General features: G+C 43.0%; 2 protein-coding genes across 2 annotated transcripts in view; one reads left to right on the top strand and one right to left on the bottom strand.

Moving 5' to 3' along the window:
- COL4A4 (collagen type IV alpha 4 chain) overlaps window positions 1-2,863 on the bottom strand; it is a 126,691-nt gene extending 123,828 nt beyond the window's left edge. The window contains exon 1 of the mRNA XM_054982603.1: window positions 2,792-2,863. The gene's annotated coding sequence lies outside the window, so the exon portion shown is untranslated. The remainder of the gene's footprint in view (window positions 1-2,791) is intronic.
- Window positions 2,864-3,013: 150 nt separating this feature from the next.
- COL4A3 (collagen type IV alpha 3 chain) overlaps window positions 3,014-23,131 on the top strand; it is a 115,463-nt gene continuing 95,345 nt past the window's right edge. Inside the window, exon 1 of the mRNA XM_054983010.1 lies at window positions 3,014-3,262. Within this exon, the coding sequence (XP_054838985.1) occupies window positions 3,167-3,262 (96 nt within the window). The 5' untranslated portion in view covers window positions 3,014-3,166. The remainder of the gene's footprint in view (window positions 3,263-23,131) is intronic.

Genomic DNA, 23,131 nt, shown 5'->3' with positions numbered 1-23,131 from the left:
CATAGTCACTAAAGACAATCTCATTTCCTTAATAGTGAAAAGGGTAAAAACATTGGTGGCCTTCCAAAGCACTCATTCCTAAATTGCAGTACTGTTCCAAATTTGTCTCCAAGCCTGGTTTTCAGGAAGTAACACCCTCTTTCCCTGGATCAGTTAATATAAAAGTGCCCACAGACCAGACAGCAGGATCAACTTTCAAAAACACCATGACATTTCATTAAGTTACTGCACCTGCTGTCATAGCTCAGTCCGTTGTGAGAGGGGTAAAAATTACTCTGTGAGCTGAGTAGCTCAAGGCCAGTGGCAAAAATCTGCTAAAGCACACGCTAGCTACCAAGCAACAAGTACTACTATTTTTCTATTAGCAAATTCAAGTTTGTTTCAAAAGCATTTGCTATTATTTATAAGATAACTAAAAGGATGATTTTAACAGGTTACCTTGATTGGGGAAAAAATCCTGCAGATGAATTTGTGCAAATTATCAAATGAGATACCAACCATCCTGCTAAAGAGCTCTGTGTTAGGGTTGCCAGCCTCCAGACGGGGCATGGAGATCTCACGGAATTACAGCTAATCTCCAGACTACAGTGATTAGTTTCTCCTGGAGAAAATAGCAGCTTTGGATGGTGGATTCTACAGCATTATACTCCACTGAGGTCCCTTCACTCAAATAATCCTGCCCCCCCACCACTCTAACCACAAATCTTCAGAAATTCCTCAACCTAGAGTTGGCAGCCCTATAGACAAAAAGTCTGCACAATAATACTATACTGGTCTGATATATTGCTTTAACACACTATGCAAACCTTTTGCATATATGTTCACAGTCTTCAGGAAAAAGAACCAGCAGCAGTTCTGAAAAAGGATTCATGCAAAAAAAACTAGGAGTAGGAGATATGATAATTTTGCTGAATATGCAAGCATAACAGTCGACTGCACAACAGCAACTAGTCCTTCCAAAAAGCAATAAAGACAGGGTGGTGTGGGGGTGGTGTCAATTCTACAGAGGCTTGCAGCTGAGCAGAAGAGAATCCGCAACTCATTTCAGGATCCTGACTTATAGGGCTGAAGACCGTTGACTCAACATAAAGCAATAATTTGTAGCACACAGCTAGAACTGCAGAAATGGTTAATTCTGTGCTCAAGACAGAAGCAAGCTACATGATGACTGTGCATTATATTAGTCCAAACAACAAAGCAAAGTATACGCTGACTGGCAATAGCTCTCTGATTTCCGGCAAACGTATTTTACAATGACACTATCTGGAATTCCAGAGTATGGTCAGAAGGCAAATGATACAGAAGGGGTCCCCAACATGGTGCCTGTGGGCATCATGGCACCCATCCGCATTTTTCCTGTATTTTTGAAAGTGGGTGGGCCATGTGGGGCTTCCACCCAGCATGGCTTCTAATTGGCCATTGAATATTTGATTGGTTGTGCAGATCTTTTAAGGCCACCAGGGCATGAGGATCTTCATTGTGTGACTAAAGGTAAGCTGCAGAAGCCATTTTGTGGCTGGCAGGTTGCCATTCCCCCATTGGGGGCAGTGAATCCCCAGCTCCCACCTTCCACCCCCTGCCCCCAGTCTCCTGAGCAGTAGGGGGGAAGGCGGGAGAACAGGCCTCCCTGGCGTACTGCCCTGGGAGCATTCCCGCGCTTCACAATGGGCCAATTTCAGACCCAAATAGGCTTACCACGCTGTATAAGAATTCCAAAGGTGCCCACAGACTCTGGGGACCCTGTGATACAGCTATAGCTAAGCAAGAAGACTGCTTGTAAATGTCATGTAAGGCTACCTGAGTACAGCGGGAGGTATAAAATGCAATAAAAATGTGGACCATCCACATGCCAATCATGTCCACCAAGGCTCCATGTGGGAAGTATCATGCAGCAAATGTAGAACTAAATCTCCCATCCTAATGCGTACCTGTTTCTTACATCAATGCAAATAGTAGGAAGTAAGTCAGCAATGCATGCACAGACTATCATCAATTCCACTATCATTCCATTAGTCAAAGCATCAGCAGAAAATGCCACGGCTGGTTAAGACCTGTGCGTGTCTACTGTAGAGATTTGAGTATTATGCATGGCTGGCACACCCATATTGGTAACTGAACTTGAAGAGCCAGTGGGCAACAGTATTTCATTACACACATGAAGGCTAAAATGGATTCCAGATCTTTAGAGCAAGGCAAATCCTGGCCAATGAAGACCATCCACCAATGACCCAAAGAGGCAACTAGCCACCTCCCAATCGTATCATGGGCAAACACTACACGATGCTTAGGCAAATACCCAAAGCTGGATTGGCCCCAGAGCCGCAGCATGCAATTCCACACACAAATCCAAGAAGGGTTGCCAGCTCCAGCATGGGAAATTCCTGGAGATTTCGGGGTGGTGCCTGGGGAGGGCAGGGTTGGCGGAGGAGGTGAATCTCAGCAGAGTATAATGCCACAGAGTCCACCCTCCAAAGCAACCATTTTCTCCAGGGAACTGATCTCTTGTTACCTGGAGACCAGTTGTGATTCTGGGAGAGCTCTGGTCCCCGCCTGGAGGTTGGCATCCCCAAATTCAAGGGCGAGGGGAGGCGGACAGGTGGCGGGTGGGGTTGGATCCAAGCACATCTAGTTTTTCCCGCCACCAGGTAAGTTTCTGTGTCACAGACGGACCACTGTGACGCCCGGCAAGTTCACCAAAAGGTGAAGGAGCCAGACCAGAACTACGCGGCACAGATGCGTGTGAGGAGCTCCTGGGGCGTCTCCCCCCCCTTCCCCCCACAGCCGCCTCTACCTGAGCTGAAGGCGAGCCACACCAGGCGGAGCCGCCCTGCCTCGCGCTGCCTCGGCCGCCCGCTCTTCAGCGCTGCCGCCTTGCAGCCAGGCGTGAAAGGGCGCGCGCCTTTCCCCTCGGGACCGGGTTGCCACTCCCCCCTCCCCTGCCACCCTCTTCCCCGCACTTTTGGCCCCGCCCCGGGCTATTCCGAGGGGTTCTTCCTTACGCGGGAGCGAAAAGAACGCCGAGCCGCTGGACCTTGGCGAGGGAGGGAAGCAGAAGGCGCCGAGGACAGGCAAGGCGGACCGCTCCGGGGCAGCGTCGGGGGAAGGAGGGCGCCTGAGGGCGAGCGACGGGCTCAGAGCGAACCTGCGCGCCCTAGCCGCCGCCGAAATGCCTCCGTGGTGCCTGGCGCTGTTGTTGCTGGGCTGCCTGCTGAGCGCCTGGCCCCGGCAGGACCGCCTTCCTTTGGCTGCTGCCGCTGCAAAGGTGAGCTCGAGCCTGGCTGGACGTTATGTGCTTTCCGTCCTTGCAGGGCTCCTCCGCCTTCAGTGACCCATTCTAGTCCAGCAACTGTCAGGCAGGTCTTAAATGTATAGGATCTCTGCCAGCAAAAAAAAAAAAAAAAAAAAAAAGTAGCAACCAAACACATGCTCTGCCCTGACAGCCCGTCCCAAGTTCTCAGCTTCTAAATGGCCGGTTGTGATTTATTCAGCGGTTAATAATCTGCATCATATGCTCAACGGCACTCTTATCTTCTTTAATTGCTTCCCGAAGTGAACTTCTGTACCTACGAATCGCCCTCTTAATCTACCTGATCATCTTATTTAAGACTTGCCGATGTGACTGCCCGGTTAATTTTGTTCATTTGTTTTCCTTCCGATGTCCCATGCAATTGGCTCGCGTCCCTCAGGAGCGCGTATTTCTGTGGGCTCCCCTCTGCAAAACGTTCTTTCTGGTTTTTACAGATTGTCAGTAGCAGTGGACCTCGCACATGGAGCTGAGATGGGCAGTTTGCTCTGTCTTAAGTTGGGGACGGGGCAATTGAACAGATGAGATTTGGTTTCTCATCATAATGTCCCATATAATTTTAAGACAAACAGGAAAATTTGGGAAAGGATATAGCAGACAGTAGGCTAGGATTTCCCATGCCTGGGATATTTCCCTTGCGTGGGTAAGACTCATGTAAAAGATAAAATGCTAACTAGTATAACTTAAAATACGTTATTTTTGTTTACTGTTTACCATTTAGATGCCTGTATATTTAACAACCTGATAGAAAAATATGTTTCCAGAGCAAAGTGCCTCCCCCAAGAAACCTAAACAATGGTCTGTTTGTACTTGGAAGTTTTGAATTTTATAAATTTTATTTGCATTCTTTGCTTTATTTATAACAACATCCTCTCTTGCCTAAGCAGAAATGTTATCCTCCTTTGTTTGGCAGATTACTGAATCCAAATCCTGATGCTTTAGTTCTTTAAATTTCTGTATTGTCTATTAAGGATTTTAGTCCAGATAGATTTATTTAGGGTTCCCAACATCCAGGTGGAGCCTGGAGATTTCTGAGAATTATGTCTGATCTCCAAACTACAGAGATCGGTTCCCTGGAAGAAAATGGCTGCTTTGAAGGGTGGCAGGTTTGGAGGGCAGTCATTATACCCTGTTGAAGTCCCTCCTCTCTCCAAACACTGCCCTTCTTGGCTCCACCCCCCAAGTCTCCAGGAATTTCCCAACTCGGAGTTGGCAACCCATGTTCTATTCATTTAATTGAGCCTTGAACAAGGAAAAGTTCCACTGGATTGGGTCCTAAGGAAGCACTGTGTAGCCAATGGCACAGAATGGAAACAGTATTTAAAATTCAGTCATAAAGAGCATGGCAGCTGGATGCTGACCCCTAAAGTAAAGTAATTCAGGAAGGGGGAAATATCTTCATTGAGCCCACTGCTGTAGCATGAGCCAGGGCATAGTAGCTTCGCAGCTTAAGAGTGAATTCCGTCAACAGCACTTTCATGTTCCATTTGACTATCAGGGCTAATAGCTTTTGATTGCCTCCATGAATTTGTCTCATCCCTTTTTGAAGCCATCAAAGGTGGTGCTCATTACCACATTGTGTGGCAGTAAAATCCTTGAATGAATAGTGTGTTGTGTAAAAATGAGAACTGGAAACATACAAGGCAGGATGATGAACACCATCTGATCCAGTTAACAGTGAAGTCCTGAGCAGGGTTAAACGTTTCCAAATCCACTGATGTTGAGGGTCTTCAAAGGGTATGATTCTGGATGAGTTGCTCAGCACGTCTGCTGCTTTCTTTTAAGACCTCTGCAGGCTGCAGATTGGGGAGCTTTCTATTGAGATTAAGAATATAAGAAGATTTCTGCTGAATCCGACCAGTAGTCCAGCTGCTCTAGCATCCTGTTTCATATATTGGCCAAACCTGTTGCCTGGGTGGCGTGGGGGCCAAGGCCTTCCCAGGATGCTGCCTCCTATACTAAGTAACAGAGGTTGGTGCCTCTGAACAGGGAGGTTCTTTTTAGTCACTATGGCTTGTAGCCATGGATGAACCAATCCTCCATGAATCTATCTAATCCAAGCCATTCATGCTCATGGCATGACCATTACTACATGAATTGGAAGTGAATGCCACAGTTTAATTGCTCATTAAATAAAGTATTTACTTCTGTCTGTCCAGAAGTGCCCATCAGCTTCATTAGACGGTGAAGTTCCAGCGTTAAGGGGAAAAGAGAAAAAGTTCTATCCACTCTCTCCATTCTGTGCATAATTTTATAAACTTCTATCATGTCCCCCACCCCAGCTGTCTTTTTTCTAAACGAATAAGTCTCAGAATCTTCTGCTTTCATAGGAAAGGCATTGCAATTCCTTATTCATCTTAGTTACCCCCATTCTATACTTTTTCCAGTTCTGCAACTTTTTCACCCCTCCCCCCGCCCCCCCGGTTGCTGTTTTTGTGATGCACTTCAAATGTGATGAAGAGATTAAGACAACCCAAAAGCATTGTTGTGGAGGGTCCTCAGAAAAAGTATTACCCTGCTGTCATTTTAGAATTTTACAAGGCCTGTTGGTTAGATCAAATGCAATGGGAAACTAGGCAGTATAGCCTCAAATACATAGATAAGGAGGACTATGTATCTGGCAGCTCTGGTAATGCAGTTGGGAAGAATCTGATGTGTGAGAAGGAAAAGTTTGTTTCATGGAAACAAATGAGAGATACCAGGAAAAACGAACTCTTAAACTGGAAGAGAGGGGGGCCATCTAGGTGTGACAGAGAGAGTATCAGTGATAGCTGGGACCTAATTAGATGGTCTTTGGGTGATCATTTCATTATGAACGTAGAGGCTATTTACTGATGGTACTCTGATAAATGAAACTTGGTGAAAACATCCTGGAAGGAAGAAGTATAATATGGCCAAGCAGGGCTCATTTCAAGGGGGAACGTGCTGGAACGCAGTTCCGGCAGTTCCCCAAAGAGGTCATGTCAGGTGGCCCTGCCCACATGACTCTCTGCCATTTGGGGCCTGTTTTGTCCTGGACTGGGGCTGAAACGGCCCGAATCGGGCCTCTGATCGGTGGTGAATCACTCTCCTGTTCAGCAGCGGCCTGACCATTTTGGGCTCCTTTTTGGCTATTTTCAGCCCCTTTTTGCCATTTTGGGCCCAATTTCAGCCCTGAACGGCCAGGATTGGGTCCAAAACAGCCAGGATAGGTGATGTCAGGGGGTGTGGCATATGCAAATCAGTTATGCTAATAACACATTTCTGGTGATGGCAAGGGGCATGGCATATGCTAATAAGTTATGCTAATGATTTGAGCTAATGAGTTCCTCCAGCCCTTTTTCTACAAAATGACCCCTGTGGCCAAGTGAAGAAACGTGACTAAAGTCTATAGAGAGTTAGGAAGCAATATCAGCTTGTTACAAACGTCTGTTCCGAAGTCAAAGGTCATAAATTAGCATTTCTTCCTGTCTTCCAAGTGTCTGGAAATCAATGATGAAGCATAATGATTTTCTGTTCCAAGGTATGGTTATAGGGCACATAAAATATCTTAGTCTGGAAAGTTTTTTTTTTACTTGTCAGTGGTTGGATTTTATGGTCTATAATTTTAGGCTGGGCTGAGTTTTCAGTGTTGGATTTTAATTAATATCTTTTCAAGTTTTGTTTTTATTGTTTTTATTTTGTACGCTACAGCATAAAATTTTTCTATACATTAATATATAAATTTTAAAAAGGAATCTTGCTGAAGCTAAACAGGCCTGGATCAGTTCAGTGCTGTGATTAGAAACTCCTGGGAACCCAGTGCCTTCTGCCTTTGGTTCCATGATGTAGAAAAAGCTAATATAAATACAATGAAATAAATACTTGTGTTTACTGCTTGCACATTGCCCAATAGTTTCTTTTTAGAGATCATTGCTCCCTGCAAGTGAAAACTGAAGCTTCTGCTGCTTAAGATTAAGCTCTCCTGGCTTGGAGCACTAAAAAGTTCTCTGTTCGTTCTCTTGCAAAGAAATCTCAAACTTTTAGAACACTGCAAATGATGCGACTTTATCTGCCAAGATAATACTTGTAAGTTAGAAGGCTTGCTTTCAGAACTGTTGGTCTTGTGCTTGAAGGATTGGTTCTTGCACTCTTCACTAATTCCCAGTTAGTATGAAGTCCAAAACTGTACAAGTATAATCTATTCTTTTTACTTTTTTATTATAAATTTGATGAAAGTCTAAAATATGTGGATTTTTCTTAACATATCCTTTACACATCTGTACTTCAATCCCTGTCTGAATATGCCTAAGGCCTGGAAAGACTGATTCAACCAGTGATCCCATCTCTCGGGCACACTTACACACTTCCCTTGTTTTATATCTCTGTTGCTCTGCTCCTCTCATAGCCCGTCCCCTGGCCCCCAAGTTTAAACCAGGTATGGCCTTTTTGCTGTACTCTTGGCAGTTTCTCCAGACCACAATCTGGATCTAGAACAATGTACTAGTAGTGGGATTTTTAGTTGTTACGCAACAGTGCTCAGGTACATGCTTCATGCCTGCTCAGCATTGCATTTTTAAGCCTTATCAACTCTCCAGGGAAATTAGTAGATTCTTTTGTCATGTTCTGAGCCCTTAATAGTTCAAACTGGGGTAAATCCGTCCTTCAAGTAAAAGTTGCAAGAACATAAACTTTGGACCAGACTAATTGGGTTTTATACATTGAGAGCTGCTCCTGAACACATCCCATTGATATGAACAGGCTTAGTGAGAGAGCAAGGCTTAGTGGATCCCACCTTATGTCAATTAAACAAAACATCACACCCCAGATTATACCCCTCCCCCCAAAAAACCCTGGATCAGGAAGTGATAATGGTGCAAGTGCAGAAGGTCAAAGTCCAGGTATCAGATTTCAGCATCCTTTCAGCATCGTATTACTACCCTATATTTTACACTCTACTTTGACAGAATTAGTGCATCTAATGTAGTATTTCCTATTTTGGTTACTTTTTAATTGTATTGTAATCACACAAAAAAGCAACTTTTGTGAGTTTATTTTTTCTTTGATATCAAATTGCCTGTTATGGAAAAAGAAGAGAATCAAAGGAACAAATTCCATTGCCATTTGTATAGTCATAGTAATTCTTACAGAGATCTAACTCTCATATATACAGATAATGCTAAAGACAAGTATAATCACGCAGTAACTCTGTCCCTAAAGTTGCAGAGCTGCCTCATTCACATGGTTAAAACCCAGATTTATAAAAAGAATGAAATACAAGATTGTCATAAAATAATGTAATTTTAAATATTAAACCTTTTAAGTCATGCTGATTTTTAAAAAAATTAAAGTATCTTTAAATATACAAAAGATCACAGTTCTGTGGTTTGTTGGGCTTGCTAACTTTTTTCTTAGAGGAGCTCCTGTGCTGTTAACAGTTGTGCAGCAGGCCAGGTAAGCATTTATGTTCACTTTATTCTGGGGGAAGCTCTTGCCTGCTAATATTTGCTTTTTGTGAAGCTGTTAAAGGCACAGGAGCCTTGCCAGGAAAAAAAGTTGGCTGCTTTACTGGAAAATCAGAAGTATCTGATCACAACCTGGCTGACACTAAATATCCTGGCCCTGATCCACAGATTACCTACTGAGGACGGCAGGGCAGAAGGATGGCTTGAATCCAGCTTTTCTATCTGGTGATCAGCACTGAAAGAGCTGAGAGCACTAACTGTGTGCTAGCTCAGGGGTCAGCAACCTTTTATAATTAGCTAAAGTATGTCAACATTCAGAGCAAGAGATCAACAAAGAGCCAGTCTAAGAAAGTTCGTTTACATAACTGAAAATATACAGTTTAATAGTACTGGTAATTAACATGTTGATTAATGATACACAGATTCTCTGCAGCACAAACCCTGGTTGTTTTGAGCCCTTTTATTAAGAAGGTTTCATAATACGTAATAACTACAACAGGAGCACCCTGCACTGGCATAAATTGTTTTAGAGCACTGGCATATTACACACTTGGATTACTGGCAACTGTTCACCTTTATAATTTCCCTGTCTCTAAAGCATCTCTTAGAAGGTCTTTAATCCCAGAAAAACCTTTGCCTGCCTCCTATCTATCCCTCTAACCTCCTATCTATCCCTCTAATATATCTTTACATAGTGATTACATTTCCTTTCTTTTTTCTGCTTCCATACTAATCCATATTTGGTTCTATACTAATGCACATATGGCTGTAGAGCCATGGGTTGAAGGCTCCTGTGCTGGGTGATGCATGTGTAATCAACATTCATCAGGGACCACAGTGCACAAAGCAGTGCACCAAGTACTGGATCCTAAGCTCTTTTCACTCTGTGCTGCATCTTTTTTGCACTCATGAAACAAATCCAGCAAAGTGATCAAAGGCTTCCTGAGACCCTCATTATGTTAAGAGCACCAGTTGTCTGCTGTAATGGTTTCCTCTATGTCCTCCTGAATTAAATAAATGGTGTATTCCAAAGAACAGCATGTATTACGTAGTGGCAGAAATCATGCAAAATATCTGCTGTTCAGTATAACTTTTAAATTCTGTAAAAATACCACTGTGAGAAATTTCTTAATTATGTTTGCTTTTTATAAGGTTACTTTTTGTGACATCATCGTATCCCATCTTTCTTTGAGATCAAGTTTTGATGTCATTATATGTATTATATGCATGTAGATTTTTTAAAAAAACACTTTAGTAGTACATGGCTAGGCACTGGTACTGAACACGGTGAAAAATACAAATGAATGGAGAGAAATGAAAGCTGCTTTGAGAATTCCAGTTCCACGGTTAATTTTAGAAATTTTCTAAATTAAAACAGATCCAAAGAGGTCTAAAGTGAAACACAGAGCAAAATTTTAGAACAACAAAGGAGTGGAATCGACTGGTGTTGGATTAGGACTAGGGGAGGCCAAGTCTTGGTGCTTCTTGGGTGACCTTGGTCCAATCACTCTCTCTGCACCTGCCTACCTCACAGGATTGTTGTCAGGATAAAATGGAGAATGGCAGGACTGTGTATGCTGCCCTGATCTCATTGGAGGCTGGGTGGGAGAAAATTGTAATAGATAGATTGACTCATCCCTGGTATTGGTCTGTGGCCTTTTCATCCCAGCTCACCCCAATTAAGGAAATCATTACGTCCTCTGTCTGCAGTCTCCTCAAGAAACCAGTTTTACTTCTGATTGTCACATTTCACCACATTAATAGAATATTTATTACTGTTATTGTAGTAGTTTCAGGTGAGTAGCCATGTTGGTCTGTGTTATGGCCTGTATTTTCTTTAGGGTGGATTTTGCTTTAAATCTCCCCCTTACACCCTCTGGGTAGTTTGCTGCCACCAGGAATATATTATTCCAAAATGTTTTATTTAAATTTTCCCTTTTGTAACGTGTTTGAGCGTCAGGCTCCTTTGTGGTTCTATGTGGCCCTGAGGATAGGAATGGGAGATAACTCTGGGATATAACAAAACAAAGTTTATTTTTTTTAAGAAGCGGATTGGTTACATAAAAGTCGTTCTTAGTTCATCTAGTTGCTTCATCCAAACTCATTCACACAGATCTCTTGTAAGGCTTCACACAGTTAGCCTCTTTCTCTAGGCTAATTATTTCTCTCACAGAGAACTCCTCAGACAGCACACAGCTAGCCTGTTTTCTTTTCACTCTCAGTTCTTTCTCTCTCAGGCGCACACACAGTTTGCCTGCTTCAAATAGAATGAATATATAGTCTCACAGACACATTCAGTTCAGGCTTCCACTCAGGTTGCCTTTCCCACACTCAGGCTGCACACAGCTCGCCTCTCTTGCCCTAACTGAATCTTTTTTCTCTCTCTCAGTAACTGAAAACTGCCTTCACTCCGCCCACTCTCTGTCATCAACCAATCATATCACTCACTCATCTCTCTCTTTCACCCCCACTCTTCACCTATCTCACCAAACATTTAAAGACGCATGCACCCATTTCTTGAAATCATTACAGTCTGCAATCAAAGTATCTGCCGAAGGGAGCTCTGACTCTCAAATAACCTGGAAATCAAGTTGGTCTTTAAGATGCTGTTGGACCCAGATCTTGCTGTCATTGTAGTAGTAGTAGTAACACATTTTACAGACACACCAGGTCTTCTATGAAATATTTCAATGAGACAATCAAATTCTATGCTATTGAATAGCACCCATTCATTTCCATGTTGCTTGCACAGGCAGTGGTTTTGCTACCACTGCTCCTTGGAGTCCTAACCAAAGCTGCAGAACAGATGCTAGGATTGATTAGTTAGACCTAGGTCAGTGGTGTCAATCAGGATGGTGTTGCCATCTAATCAAAAGGTGTGGTGGATGAAGGGCTTTTATCTCAATTTTAGAAGATCATGTGTTTCCACACATCCATTTGGAGGCTGCATACATCAACAGCAGCCGCCAGGTGGACAAGATAGAGGTATCTTCTCTTTGCCTGCCTTATATCTTATCACAGAAGTAGAATTTGCCCAACTTCCCTATTAGAAGACTATTCCTACCTTCTACGTCCAGAACAGAACAACCTGAACTCCATGCCACAACCTGCAAAACTAAACCGGAACTAGGATTTTTTCTGTATTGCTGTATCTCAGTGAGCCAGGTTGGTGTAGTGGATAAGAGTGCAGTACTCTAATCTGGAGAACTGGGTTTTGATTCCCCACTCCTCCACTTGAAGCCAGCTGGGTGACCTTGGGTCAGTCACAGCTTCTAGGAGCTCTCTCAGCCCCACCCACCTCACGGGGGGGATTATTGTTGTGGGGATAATAATGACATGCTTTGTAAACGGTTCTGAGTGGGCATTAAGTTGTCCTGAAGGGTAGTATATAAATTGAATGTTAATATTATTATTGTTGTTGTTGTTATAAGCAGAGCTTTCCAGCAGAGACCACAGTTGAATAATCAAACCTAGCACTGAGGTGGTATTTAGCCTTCTAAACTAAGAGAATTGTTCTGCTCCACTCCAGGTACTTTGAGAAAAAACTGGAGCCTGGCAAGATGCAATACTCATGAGCTGCATTTCTAATGTTTCTCTGATAGTCACATCACAACTTAACATTTCACACAACCTTTTTTTAAAAGGCAAGCCTCATTTTCTCCCTGATGTGAAATAAACAGCCTAAGAGCAATATGATATTCTCAAGTGGTTTGCTATGTACACCTTGTGGGAAACTGAGTCTCAGGAGTTCTCCAAGCCTGTATATATAAAATTAGCATAGGAGGGGAAAGAGTTGATCCAAGACTTCTCCCTGACATGGTTTTCTTTTCTATTTGCAGAGAGCTGGGGTTTTTTCCACAGGGGGCACGAATGGGAAAGAGGAGAACCAAGTATGCCACTCGGAGCTTGTAGGAAAAAGACATAAACAAAATGTGTAGGCAGCATTCACATCTGCAGTCCCTCTCTGCAGCCTGAGGCTCCCAAGGCATGGGTGCTCTTCTACATGTGGTTACTGAATTGTTGGAAGGAAAATATTTGCACTTTCATCTGTATCTGAAAACCTGGTATGATGGGTTTGGAGTAATGAAAGAGGTGGTGATTTTCATTGCAGCTGTTGGCAAGCATATTCTGAAGTTCTTTTCTCTTATTATGTCTATGGATTCTATTTATACATTCCTCTAAAATGTAAATATGACAAAAGTCTCAACATGCTTTGCACATAATAGGAAGAATGTCATGCTGTCTATAGACTAATGCTACATCAGTTGCTCTTTCTGTCCCATTCTAAAAATGAGAAAGATGAACAAAATGACAAGAAGGACAAACATCCCTGGCTGTGCTGTTATGGTTGTTTGTGTACTTCTATGTTTTGTTGAATCGCTTGAATATTTTATATACACTTATATTTTAAATATAATTTTAATGTCTTGATGTATTAATGTTGAAGTATTTTAACGTTGAAATGTTCACTGCCTTGAGGGACCCTATTTGGGAGGAAAGGCAACTCAGAAATGTTTCAGCTAAATAAATGTGGATTGTTTTTACCTTGGAAGATAGACAGTGGTGTAGCATAGAGGTTAGAATGTCAGACTAGGATCTAATAATGATAACAATAACAACAACAACAACAACATTCAATTTATATACCACTCTTCAGGACAGCTTAACACTCACTCAGAGCAGTTTACAAAGGGTGTTATCATTATCCTCATGACAATCACCCTGTGAGGTGAGTGGGGCTGAGAGAGCTCCAAGAAGCTGCCCCAAAGTCACCCAGCCGGCTTCAAGCGGAGGAGTGGGGAATCAAACCCGTTTCTTCAGGTTAGAGTCCTGCCACTCTTTACCACTACAACAAACTAGCTCTAGGAGGCCCAGGTTTAAATCCCCACTCTGCCAGGTAACTCACTGGGTGACCCTGGGCCAGTCGCATCCTCTCAGACTAACCTAACTCGCAGGGTTGTGAGGTTAAATGGAGGAGAAGAGAACAATGTGAGCTGCTTTGGGCCCCTATTGGGGAGAAAAGGTGAGGTATAAATAAAGTAAATAAAGATTGTTTAAGAAATTTTAAAAAGGAGGTATAAGACTGCATTCTATAACATGTGCCCCTGGGATGATCATATGAAAAAAAGGGGAAGGGCCGCAACCGTTTTAATAATTGTGTAAAAGCAAAAATCTTGACAGATGCAGCAATGTTCTTCTTCTGTACTACTGTTAGAGATGCAGGATCCCTGCTGTCATTTGTTGATTCCTGCTGTCACTTGCCTATTCCTTAATTTACCTTTAAAGGACTATTCCTGAATAAATACGATTTGAACTGCAGCTGAATGCTCTGATAAAACTAGACACCATGTAGAAGTTACTTCCTTCTGACCTAGGTCTGTGATTTTTTTTCTAAAATTCAAGTTATGGTGTTTCAGACATAACATTAATTATGGCAAAATGAAATTACTCTGAGTACATATACTACTGGATGTGGTTTGCAACAAGGATCATAAGGCACAACTGGCGCGCTGGGTTGTGGGGGGCAGAGAAACCTTATAAGGCCTCTATCTCTGCTCCTCTAGCATTCCTGGATGCCTAGGAAGGCCTCCGCTGCCTCCCCCTCCTTCGGGGAGGCAAATTCCCACCCCCAACCAAGCTATCCGGGAGTGCTGCATAGGCTGAGTACATATGCTACTGGATATGGTTTGCAACAAGGATATTTATTTATTTACTTACTTAAGGAATTTATATGCTGCCTCTCTAGAGTACTGCTTGTGGCAGCTTACATGAAAAAATATAATTGTCCTCTGACATAATTAGCCTTTGACTTGCTCAAGAATAAAAATTTAACACTGATATTTGCAGTTCAACTTATTATTAATGTAGATGCTGTTGGCAGGGAAGAATGGGCATTATGTCATTATAATATGTTCACTATGTTTTTTAAAGGAAGAGCAAGATTCGGGTCCAGTAGCACCTTAAAGACCCACTAGATTTACAGGGAATGAGCTTTTAAGAGTTACAGCTCTCTTAGTCAAATACAAGGAGTGGAAAAAGGAAGGAGTCCTTATAATCCAAACAGAGGATGAGAGGGGTATTGTAAATTAGAATGTCAGGGAGCTAGCTACCATACTATAGTTAGCTTGCTAGAGCCTGGGTGCTAAGTGCAGAAAATTAGCATCCGTAATGCAAGAAAATCCTATGTCCTGATTCAACCCTGGGGGAGCCATTCTCATGTTATAATTTGCCTTTGAAATTTCTCTGCTTGAGAACTGCTACTCCTAGGTCAGCAACAGAATGGCCTGGCAATATGTCACTAACAAGATGCTGATTTTAACTCTAACCTGGAAGTAAAACCTCCTTTTAGTTGCAGTGCAGAACTGAAACTAGGGTTGCCAGCCTCCAGGTAGTAGCTGGAGATCTCCCGGAATTACAACTGGTCTCCAGGCCACAGAGATCAGTTCACTTGGAGAAAATGACTTCTTAGGGGTGGACTCTATTGAATTATGCTATACCTTTCCCTCTCCAAACCCCACTTTCTCCAGGTTTCACCCCCCAGATCTCCAGGAATTTCCCAGCTTGGAGCTGGCAACCCTAACTGAAACCTATATATGCCTCTATCATCTCCCTGCCCCAGTGTCCCACTTCTGTCTCCCTAGGCACCATTTGGAAACTTGCAAATAGCGCTGATTCATTAATTAATGGAATATGAAAAATCACATTCAGAAAAAAAAGCGAATAAATCAACCAATTACTATTTTATTTCTTAACTGGGGGGAAATGAAATTGATGCTACAATGCTAGGAGTTGTCAGAGGTGTGCTGGATTGGATTCCCTTTATTGTTAGCTTGGCAGTCTTCCAGAAGAAAATCCAGTTCACAAGTGATTGCACAGTGTACTTGGAAACCAATCCATTTTTCTGCATCTCTTCATCTCATAATTTGGTCTATGTAGTCTAAATTTATTGAAGGCTAAATAATTGGATTTTGTCATACTGGTTCCAGCAATCACCAGCAAAACATAAAAAGCTCTTAATAGCTTTGATAACTTTAGTGAATTCATGTTTGATGCTCACAATGCATGAAACAATTTTAATATATTGGTATTTTGCTTTGCTAGCAGTATTCTGAAATTACTAGACCTGACTCATCCTTGCATTTCCAGCCAGCTCCCTCCTTTTGCAAAGTGCTGCTTAAGCAAAATCTCTACTCATTTCTGCTAGTTCTTATAATTGGCATTCACTCTGTAATGCATCCAAGTGTTATGGACAAGACAGGAAAGCATGGGCAGTGCAATTCTGAGGTCTGCTGAAGTGGAAGCAGACAGCCACCAGTGCAACAGCAGTGATGCTAGTCTGTTCTCTAAAGGGGTCCAGCAGAGGCTTGGGAGCAGGGGGGGAAAACCAGAAGGGGTGCCAGACAGGTGTCCAATAGAGTGGAGTCCTGTGGCTTGGAGCCATTGGGGCTCACCTGGGAGTGCCTGGGGCTCACCTGGTAGTCTGTTCATCCTATATGTGGTTGGTGGTATCTGCTGGGGAGGGAGGGCTCCAGACACAGGGGTTTCTGGGCCTCTGGGTAGCTTGCAGTGGCAGGGGTGTGGGGGACCAGGTTCCTAGAAGGGTAGCAGATAGAGGTTCCAGGTGGGGCATGGGTGTGTACATCAGTGATGGACTCAGGTGGGGTGGGACTGGCACTCGGCAGTGGGCAGGTCCCTAGGGCAATGCTACAGCTTCTTTCCATAGGGAAGTGCCATGGGGAATCATTGGTGCCATCCCCATGTTGGTTGGCCCAGAAATGGCCTCTACTTGGTGCTGTGTTGTTGCCTGTCCCAAGCCCCCCTGCTGCATCTGCCCAGGTGCCAGTCAGGGGGAAGGGGGTTGGTCCTACCGTGATCCAAGTCTCAGTGTTCATTCCATGACTAGGTGGCTGGGTCGGCAAATTCTTCCATCTTGCTGCTGCCTCAGCTCCAGTGGCTCAGTATTTGCATGGTGGAATCAGGATGGCCCTTTGGGGGGCAAAGGACCACTCTCTTTGAGTTTGAGAAATAGGTCTGCAGAGTCCTGCCTTTCAACTGCTCTCCCCACCTATCTACCTTGTTGGTGAATAATGCTCCCGAAGGGTGCCTCCCCCTTTGCTGAGTGTTTGTGTGAGTAAGCTGCCACTGTGGTGCAAGATGCTGTCCCATGGTCATAGGGCTGACCAACATAGTCCTATGCCACACAACTTGGCGTCTGGTCTGTCTGCACACAGGCAATGGTTTATATTACCTGCCAGTTGCCACCATTAACACATAGGGGCCAGGTGTTCATGCCGGGATCAATGGATGCTGGGGGTGGTGTTCATCCACATTCTGTAGGATTCAGGGCACTGGAGCCACGGCAGCTACAAGCTATGTTGTAAGTTTTGATGCTGTAACTTTTTGCTGTTTCTGGAGAGTGTCCCTGGGCTGGGGCAGCTTTAGAAACCAACTAAATTTCTGCCCCTACACACAACAACATAGGGAGTTAATAGAGATCCCATTCCTTCGATAGTGGCGGGGGATCCCCTGCTTTCATCCTCCACCCCCACCCCCACTTACCTGGCCAGCAAGGGGAGGTATGGGAATGGGCCTCCAAGGCATGCTTCTGGGGTGGTGTGTCACTTCCTGGAAGTGATGTCACTGTGCTGCCCCGAGAGCACTTCCGAGCTTCACAGCAGCCCCCCACGCCTGCATGATGATGTCAAACAGGTAAGCGCTAGGTCTCCCCTCCCACTGGGAGGGTCTGGGGACCTGGCAACCCTAGGAGTTACACTAGCAGTCTACTGGTGGGTGGCCACAACAGATCTGCACCAGTGGCTGGGCCTGGCATGGTGACTTGAGGGTGCCACACCAGTGCATCTCCGACTTATGCCAGCATATCTTGGAGAAACCGTGGTGTAGCGGCCAATCAGCTACATGAGTGCCCCCTCATCAGGATTGTTCTGTATGTATATTAAAGGAATACAAAGATGGTGGAAATCAAGGGTTGAAGAACAGAACACTCATTGGACATGCTTCTCAGTCTTCCTGCCACACTAGAGCTTTGTGATTTATCATACACACAGTCTAAATAATTAATTCCTAGAAAAGTCTGAAAGCTGATTTTTATGTTTATTTTCATTTTAATTTCTTCCTCAGTGCAGGGGATTCAAGGTTTTTCTAGGCCACCCAGAAAACGAAAATTTGGCATATGCACTGCACAAAACAATCTGACTGAAGGAAGACTTGCTTCTAACAGTCAAAACACAGAATACAAAGTTATCTCAAAACAGAGGTCAACATTCCAGCATATAAGCCTTGAACAGAATGTTGGATTGTGAAAGTTCAGAAGCCTCTCTTCACATACTTCAATCAGACTGCAGGAAGTGGAACTTCCAGTAGCAGCTTGGAATGTCTGTCTCTGTTTACAGAATGCAACCGTCATTTACCCGTGCAGTTATTTTATTTTCAATGATTCCCACCCTTCTTCCAAAGAATAATGGGTGGTATATATGGGTACATCCTTTTAATCCTTGAGATGATCTAAGTAAACTACACTACGATGAGAGACAGTAGATGTAATGACTTAGTATGGTTAGTCTTATGCGAACAAGCTTTGTAAGTCCTTGGGCTTGTGTGCTCCTTTCCCCCTCCTCCCCTCAAAACAAACAATAGTTTTCTGTTATGTCTGACTAACAAATCAGAATTCAGTCCTGGTTTGTAGGTGAGAAACAAACCACAGCAACATATGGAGTTGGATGTCGTCAATATGCAGATGACACCCAACTCTTTCACTGCAATCCTATGGAGAGTTACTCCATTGACTTCAATGGGCTTAGACTGGAGTAACTCTCCATAGGATTGCACTGCTAATCTCTCTCTTGAGGTCCCCACAGAATGCAGTAGAAATCTTAGATCGCTGCCTGACAGCCGAGGTGAAATGGTTGAAAAACAACAAATTGAAGTTGAACCCAGACAAGACTGAAGTGATGCTTGTTGGGAAGGCAGAGATCTTAAAGGACATTGTACTCCCCATTTTTGATGGAGTTCATCTGATCCTTGCAGGCTCAGTTAAGAGCCTAGGGGTTATACTGGATCCAGCGTTATTACTAGAAAAACAAGTTAAGGCAGTGGCAAAATATGCTTTCTACAAGCTCACGCTAGCCTGGAAGATGGCTTCTTATCTTAACACTGCTGACCTGGCCACTTGGATCCATGCTATGGTAACATCAAGGCTTGACTATTGTAATGCTCTATACATTGGTCTCCCATCTAAGTTAATTAGGAGGCTCCAATTAGTGCAAAATGCTGCAGCTTGATTGTTATCAGGAGCGAGCAGGAGCATGAACATCACTCCCATCATACGGTCGCTCTACTGGCTACCCAGCATACCTACGGGACTGCCTCCCTCCCTATGTTCCTCCACAGCAGCTTCGCTCATCTGAACAGGGTCTCCTGCAAGTGCCAGGCTGCACATGGGTGAAGTTAGCAGCAGCCCGTACACGGGCTTTCTCTATGGTGGCCCCTATCCTGTGGAATGACCTGCCTGAGGAAGTCAGAAGAGCCCCCGCTCTCCTGGCTTTTCATAAACAATGCAAAACCAAACTATTCAAAAAGGCCTTTTACTCGAATGGGAGGGCTATATTGTAGGGATGGGGTCTCAGATGCTTTGCTAATGAGTTAGGGTCCGTAGACTTCATCACTATATTGCCTTATGTATTATCTACTGCTTTAAATATGTATTCCTATGTACCACCACTGCTCCATGTTGTCTAATGTCAGTCCTAGAATTGATTTATGTTCTGCTTCAGTATTTTTTCTACTCTCTATTGGATTCTTGCTAATACTATGTCTTTTAAACTTATATCTATTTGCCCTATGGCATTGTTTATGGAAATGTCCTTGATACTGTATTGAAATGAAATGTACTTGTTACTGATGACAATAGTTTGGAACCAGGAAATTGTCAGTATCTGAGCCGCATGCTTAGGAAGGAAGCATGTGAGCCCAAGAACTTCCAATGAGCTTCGTCATTGCTCAGTGGGAATTTGCATCCTGGCCTCCCAGTCCAAGTTCAGTACTCAGGTCTATCCCCTACTTCAGCGTGAAAATGTTTTCAGTGATCTGTTTTATTTATAATTTCAGCTTTTTAACCTAATGGCTGTAATTAGCTTAATACTTTTAGCTTTATTTGTGAGAAAAGCAGTTTGGTTATTGGCCTCCACAAAAATCATTTAGGTACCTTCCTAAATGTAGGTAGGTAGTAATTTACGCAGACATAAGTAGCAAAAACAAATTGTTTGGTCTGGCTTCTCAGCTGAAGTATCTCCTTATCTTAAGTGGCTAATGAAGGTGAGGTTTATCACGTACAAAAGGTATGCAAGTGCTTCAGAAAAAAAGTATTTGCTTCTCACAGAACACATTCTTTAGAAGAACACCATCTCTTTTAATAACCACATTTTTGTCTGGTGCTTGCACTGTAACTGACAACATAGAATAATATGATTTCATTATTTATTTGTAACATTTTTATTCTCCCCTACCACCAAGAAGCCATGCATAGTTCCCACCACCATCCTTTCATCTTTACAACAATCCTGCAAATTAGTTTAGGTTGAGAGAGTGACCCAAAGTCACTTTGTAAGCTTCCTGGCTGAGTTGGGAGACTAGTCTCCCAGGTTAGAATCACACTTTAACTACTGTTCTATACCTACATTGTTTATTTACTAAACTGTATATCACAACACTTAATGTTTCCAAAGGAGCTTTCAATAATCAATCAAAATGATAAAACAATTTTTAAAAATCTAAAATTATCAAATGAACCACAGAAGGACTGGCAGTAAAAACAGTAGTAAAATCATCAACAAATAAGCAATGTTTTGTCTTAACCCCAGAAATAACAATAGCTAAAGGAATAAATGAGAGGAAAAGCTAAATGTCAGGCAAGACCAAAGGAAGAAAAAGAAACTGAGCACAAAGCTGTATCCTACCAAGAATTGCCAACCTTCAGGTGGAGCATGGAGATCTCCTAAAATTAAAACTGATCTCCAGACAGAGATCAGTTCCCCTGGGAAAAATGACTGCTGTGAAGGGTGGACTGTATGGCATTATACCATGCCATACTCACAGCTCTGAAGACAAGGTTTTCATTTTGTTGCCAAGGGTCCTTGCTTCCACATACAAATTTTAGGTTTGGTCCTTGAAACAGTATGGGGGGGGAAGTTTCTTGTTTCATATTTTGGATTCATTTTCTGACCCAGAGTCGTCAACCCTAATCCTAGCCCTGGCTCTTAGCCCTGTTTGGGTGCGCTCAGTATATGAGCAGAGAGGGAAATGTGATAATGGCAGCCCATCTGCCTTTTCCACATATTCCCAGTCCGTGCATGATTTTCACAGGAGCCTGTAAGACTATGCATATAAATTCCATTTAGGTGATCTGTATGCTACATTTTACATTTATAATAGCATAGGCATCCTCATATATGGACATCTGAGCAAACATTCTACTGAACATGTGGAACTACATCATGGGTAGGGCTTGTTATCATTACAGTGGTTCTTTCTCCATGCATAAAGGAAGGCTGCAGTATTATCTGTGACTGAGCCTGTATTCAAAGAACATAGTAACAAAGCAATGTACCTATAACGACAAGCGTATCTACTGGAGACAAGATAGTCTTCTGCTTCAGCCCCTTGTGGAGTGCATTCCCTGTAGAAACTCACCTAGCATCATCATTAAAATCTTTCATGCTCCTGGTTAGAAGTATTTTATTCAGCAGATCATTGGGCAATCTGTAATTTTCGTTAGTTTGCAGTTGATTATGGTGGTGCTGTGTATCTCCTGGAGCACCTCCTCAGATACATACCACATATTTCTATTTGTTTTTATTCCATCAGAGAGGGTGTATAGCAGGACCGTCTCTGCCTTGGTACTCACTCCTTGGAATGCCCAAGAGATTAGAAAGACCTCTCAAATTTTTTTCTGCTGCCGTGTGAAAACCTGTTTGTTAAGATGTTTGTTGGAGTTTGTTGAGATGGACAGTTTTTGCTTAGCTGCAATATCTGATTTTATTTATTTTGGGTATACTTTCTGTAAGGGGTTTTAAATGTTTGTGCAATACTTTGAAAGCTCAACTACCAGAAAGATTACAATTTTTTTATAAATGAATGAATGCTATGAATTAATTTTACTTATGATCCAGAGAAAAAGCATTTTTTGTAATAATTCCATTTTCTATGAGTTGTTAATGTTTGGAAACAGAAAAACGATAAAAATAGATTAAAACATGGAGAGCTTTACGTTTATGTTTGTCCGACACTTGTCTGTTAATGTGACTTCATTCTTTCCATTGGATCATCCCGTTATCAACCCAGTATTTGCTCTAAGAAAGAGGTTCACAGTGGAGCTTCTGTTCCTAAATCCCTAGGAACGTTTTCCCAGACTGAGGAGGTATCAGATTAACTTTTCAGAAAATGAAATTTCTGCTGAAAATAAGTCAAACAAAGGCTTGGATACAAACTATAGCAAGTGGAGTTCTGCACACTGAACAGGGCTTCCTTACCTCCAGAATTATAAGGGATGAGACGAGGGGTGCTGCAGCTGGAGGAAGACATCCGTCAAAATCATCCCTGCATACCCTTGGCACTAGTGAGAATACATTACATTTACACAAGAATTATTTATGTGTTTATTTATTTATTTCATTTATGGCCCTCCTTTCTCACTGAAGGCGGATTACACAATGTGAGATTAGTACAGTCAGCATCAAGGACAATTTCATAAACAATGCCATAGGGTAAATAAACACAAGTTTACAAAGACATAATGTTAGCAAGAATCCAATACAGAGTTGAAGAAATGCTGAAACAGAACACAAGTAATTCTAGCAATACAGAGTTGAAGAAATGCTGAAACAGAACATAAAAAAGGGGCACATATTTAAAGCAACAGATAGTACATAAGGCAACATTGTGAAGTCTATGGTCCCTAACTCATTAGCAGCATCTGAGACCCCGCTCTACAATACAAAGGCCTTTCTGAATAATTTGGGTTTGCATCGTTTGCAGAAAGCTAGGAAAGTGGGGGCTCTTCTGACCTCCTCAGGCAGGCTGTTCCATAGGGTAGGGGCCACCACAGAGAAAGCCCGTGTACAGGCTGCTGTTGATTTTGCCCATGTGCAGGGTGGCACCTGCAGGAGACCCTGTTCAGATGAGCGAAATTGCCGTAGAGGAACATGAGGAGGCAGGCAGTCCCATAGGATTATGCCAGAAGAAGGCCATGAAGAGCTTTTTAACTGATAACGAATAACTTGAATTGAGCATGGTAACTGATAGGTAGCCAGTGGAGTGACTGAAAAATGGGGTGATGTTCATGCTCCTGTTTGCTCCTGATAACAATTGCACCACAGTGTTTTGCACCAAT

The sequence above is a fragment of the Eublepharis macularius genome, chromosome 6, assembly GCF_028583425.1.
Source record: "Eublepharis macularius isolate TG4126 chromosome 6, MPM_Emac_v1.0, whole genome shotgun sequence".
NCBI lineage: Eukaryota > Metazoa > Chordata > Lepidosauria > Squamata > Eublepharidae > Eublepharis > Eublepharis macularius.
Note: the sequence above shows the minus strand (reverse complement) of the source record. Positions and strands in the feature narration are given on the sequence as shown.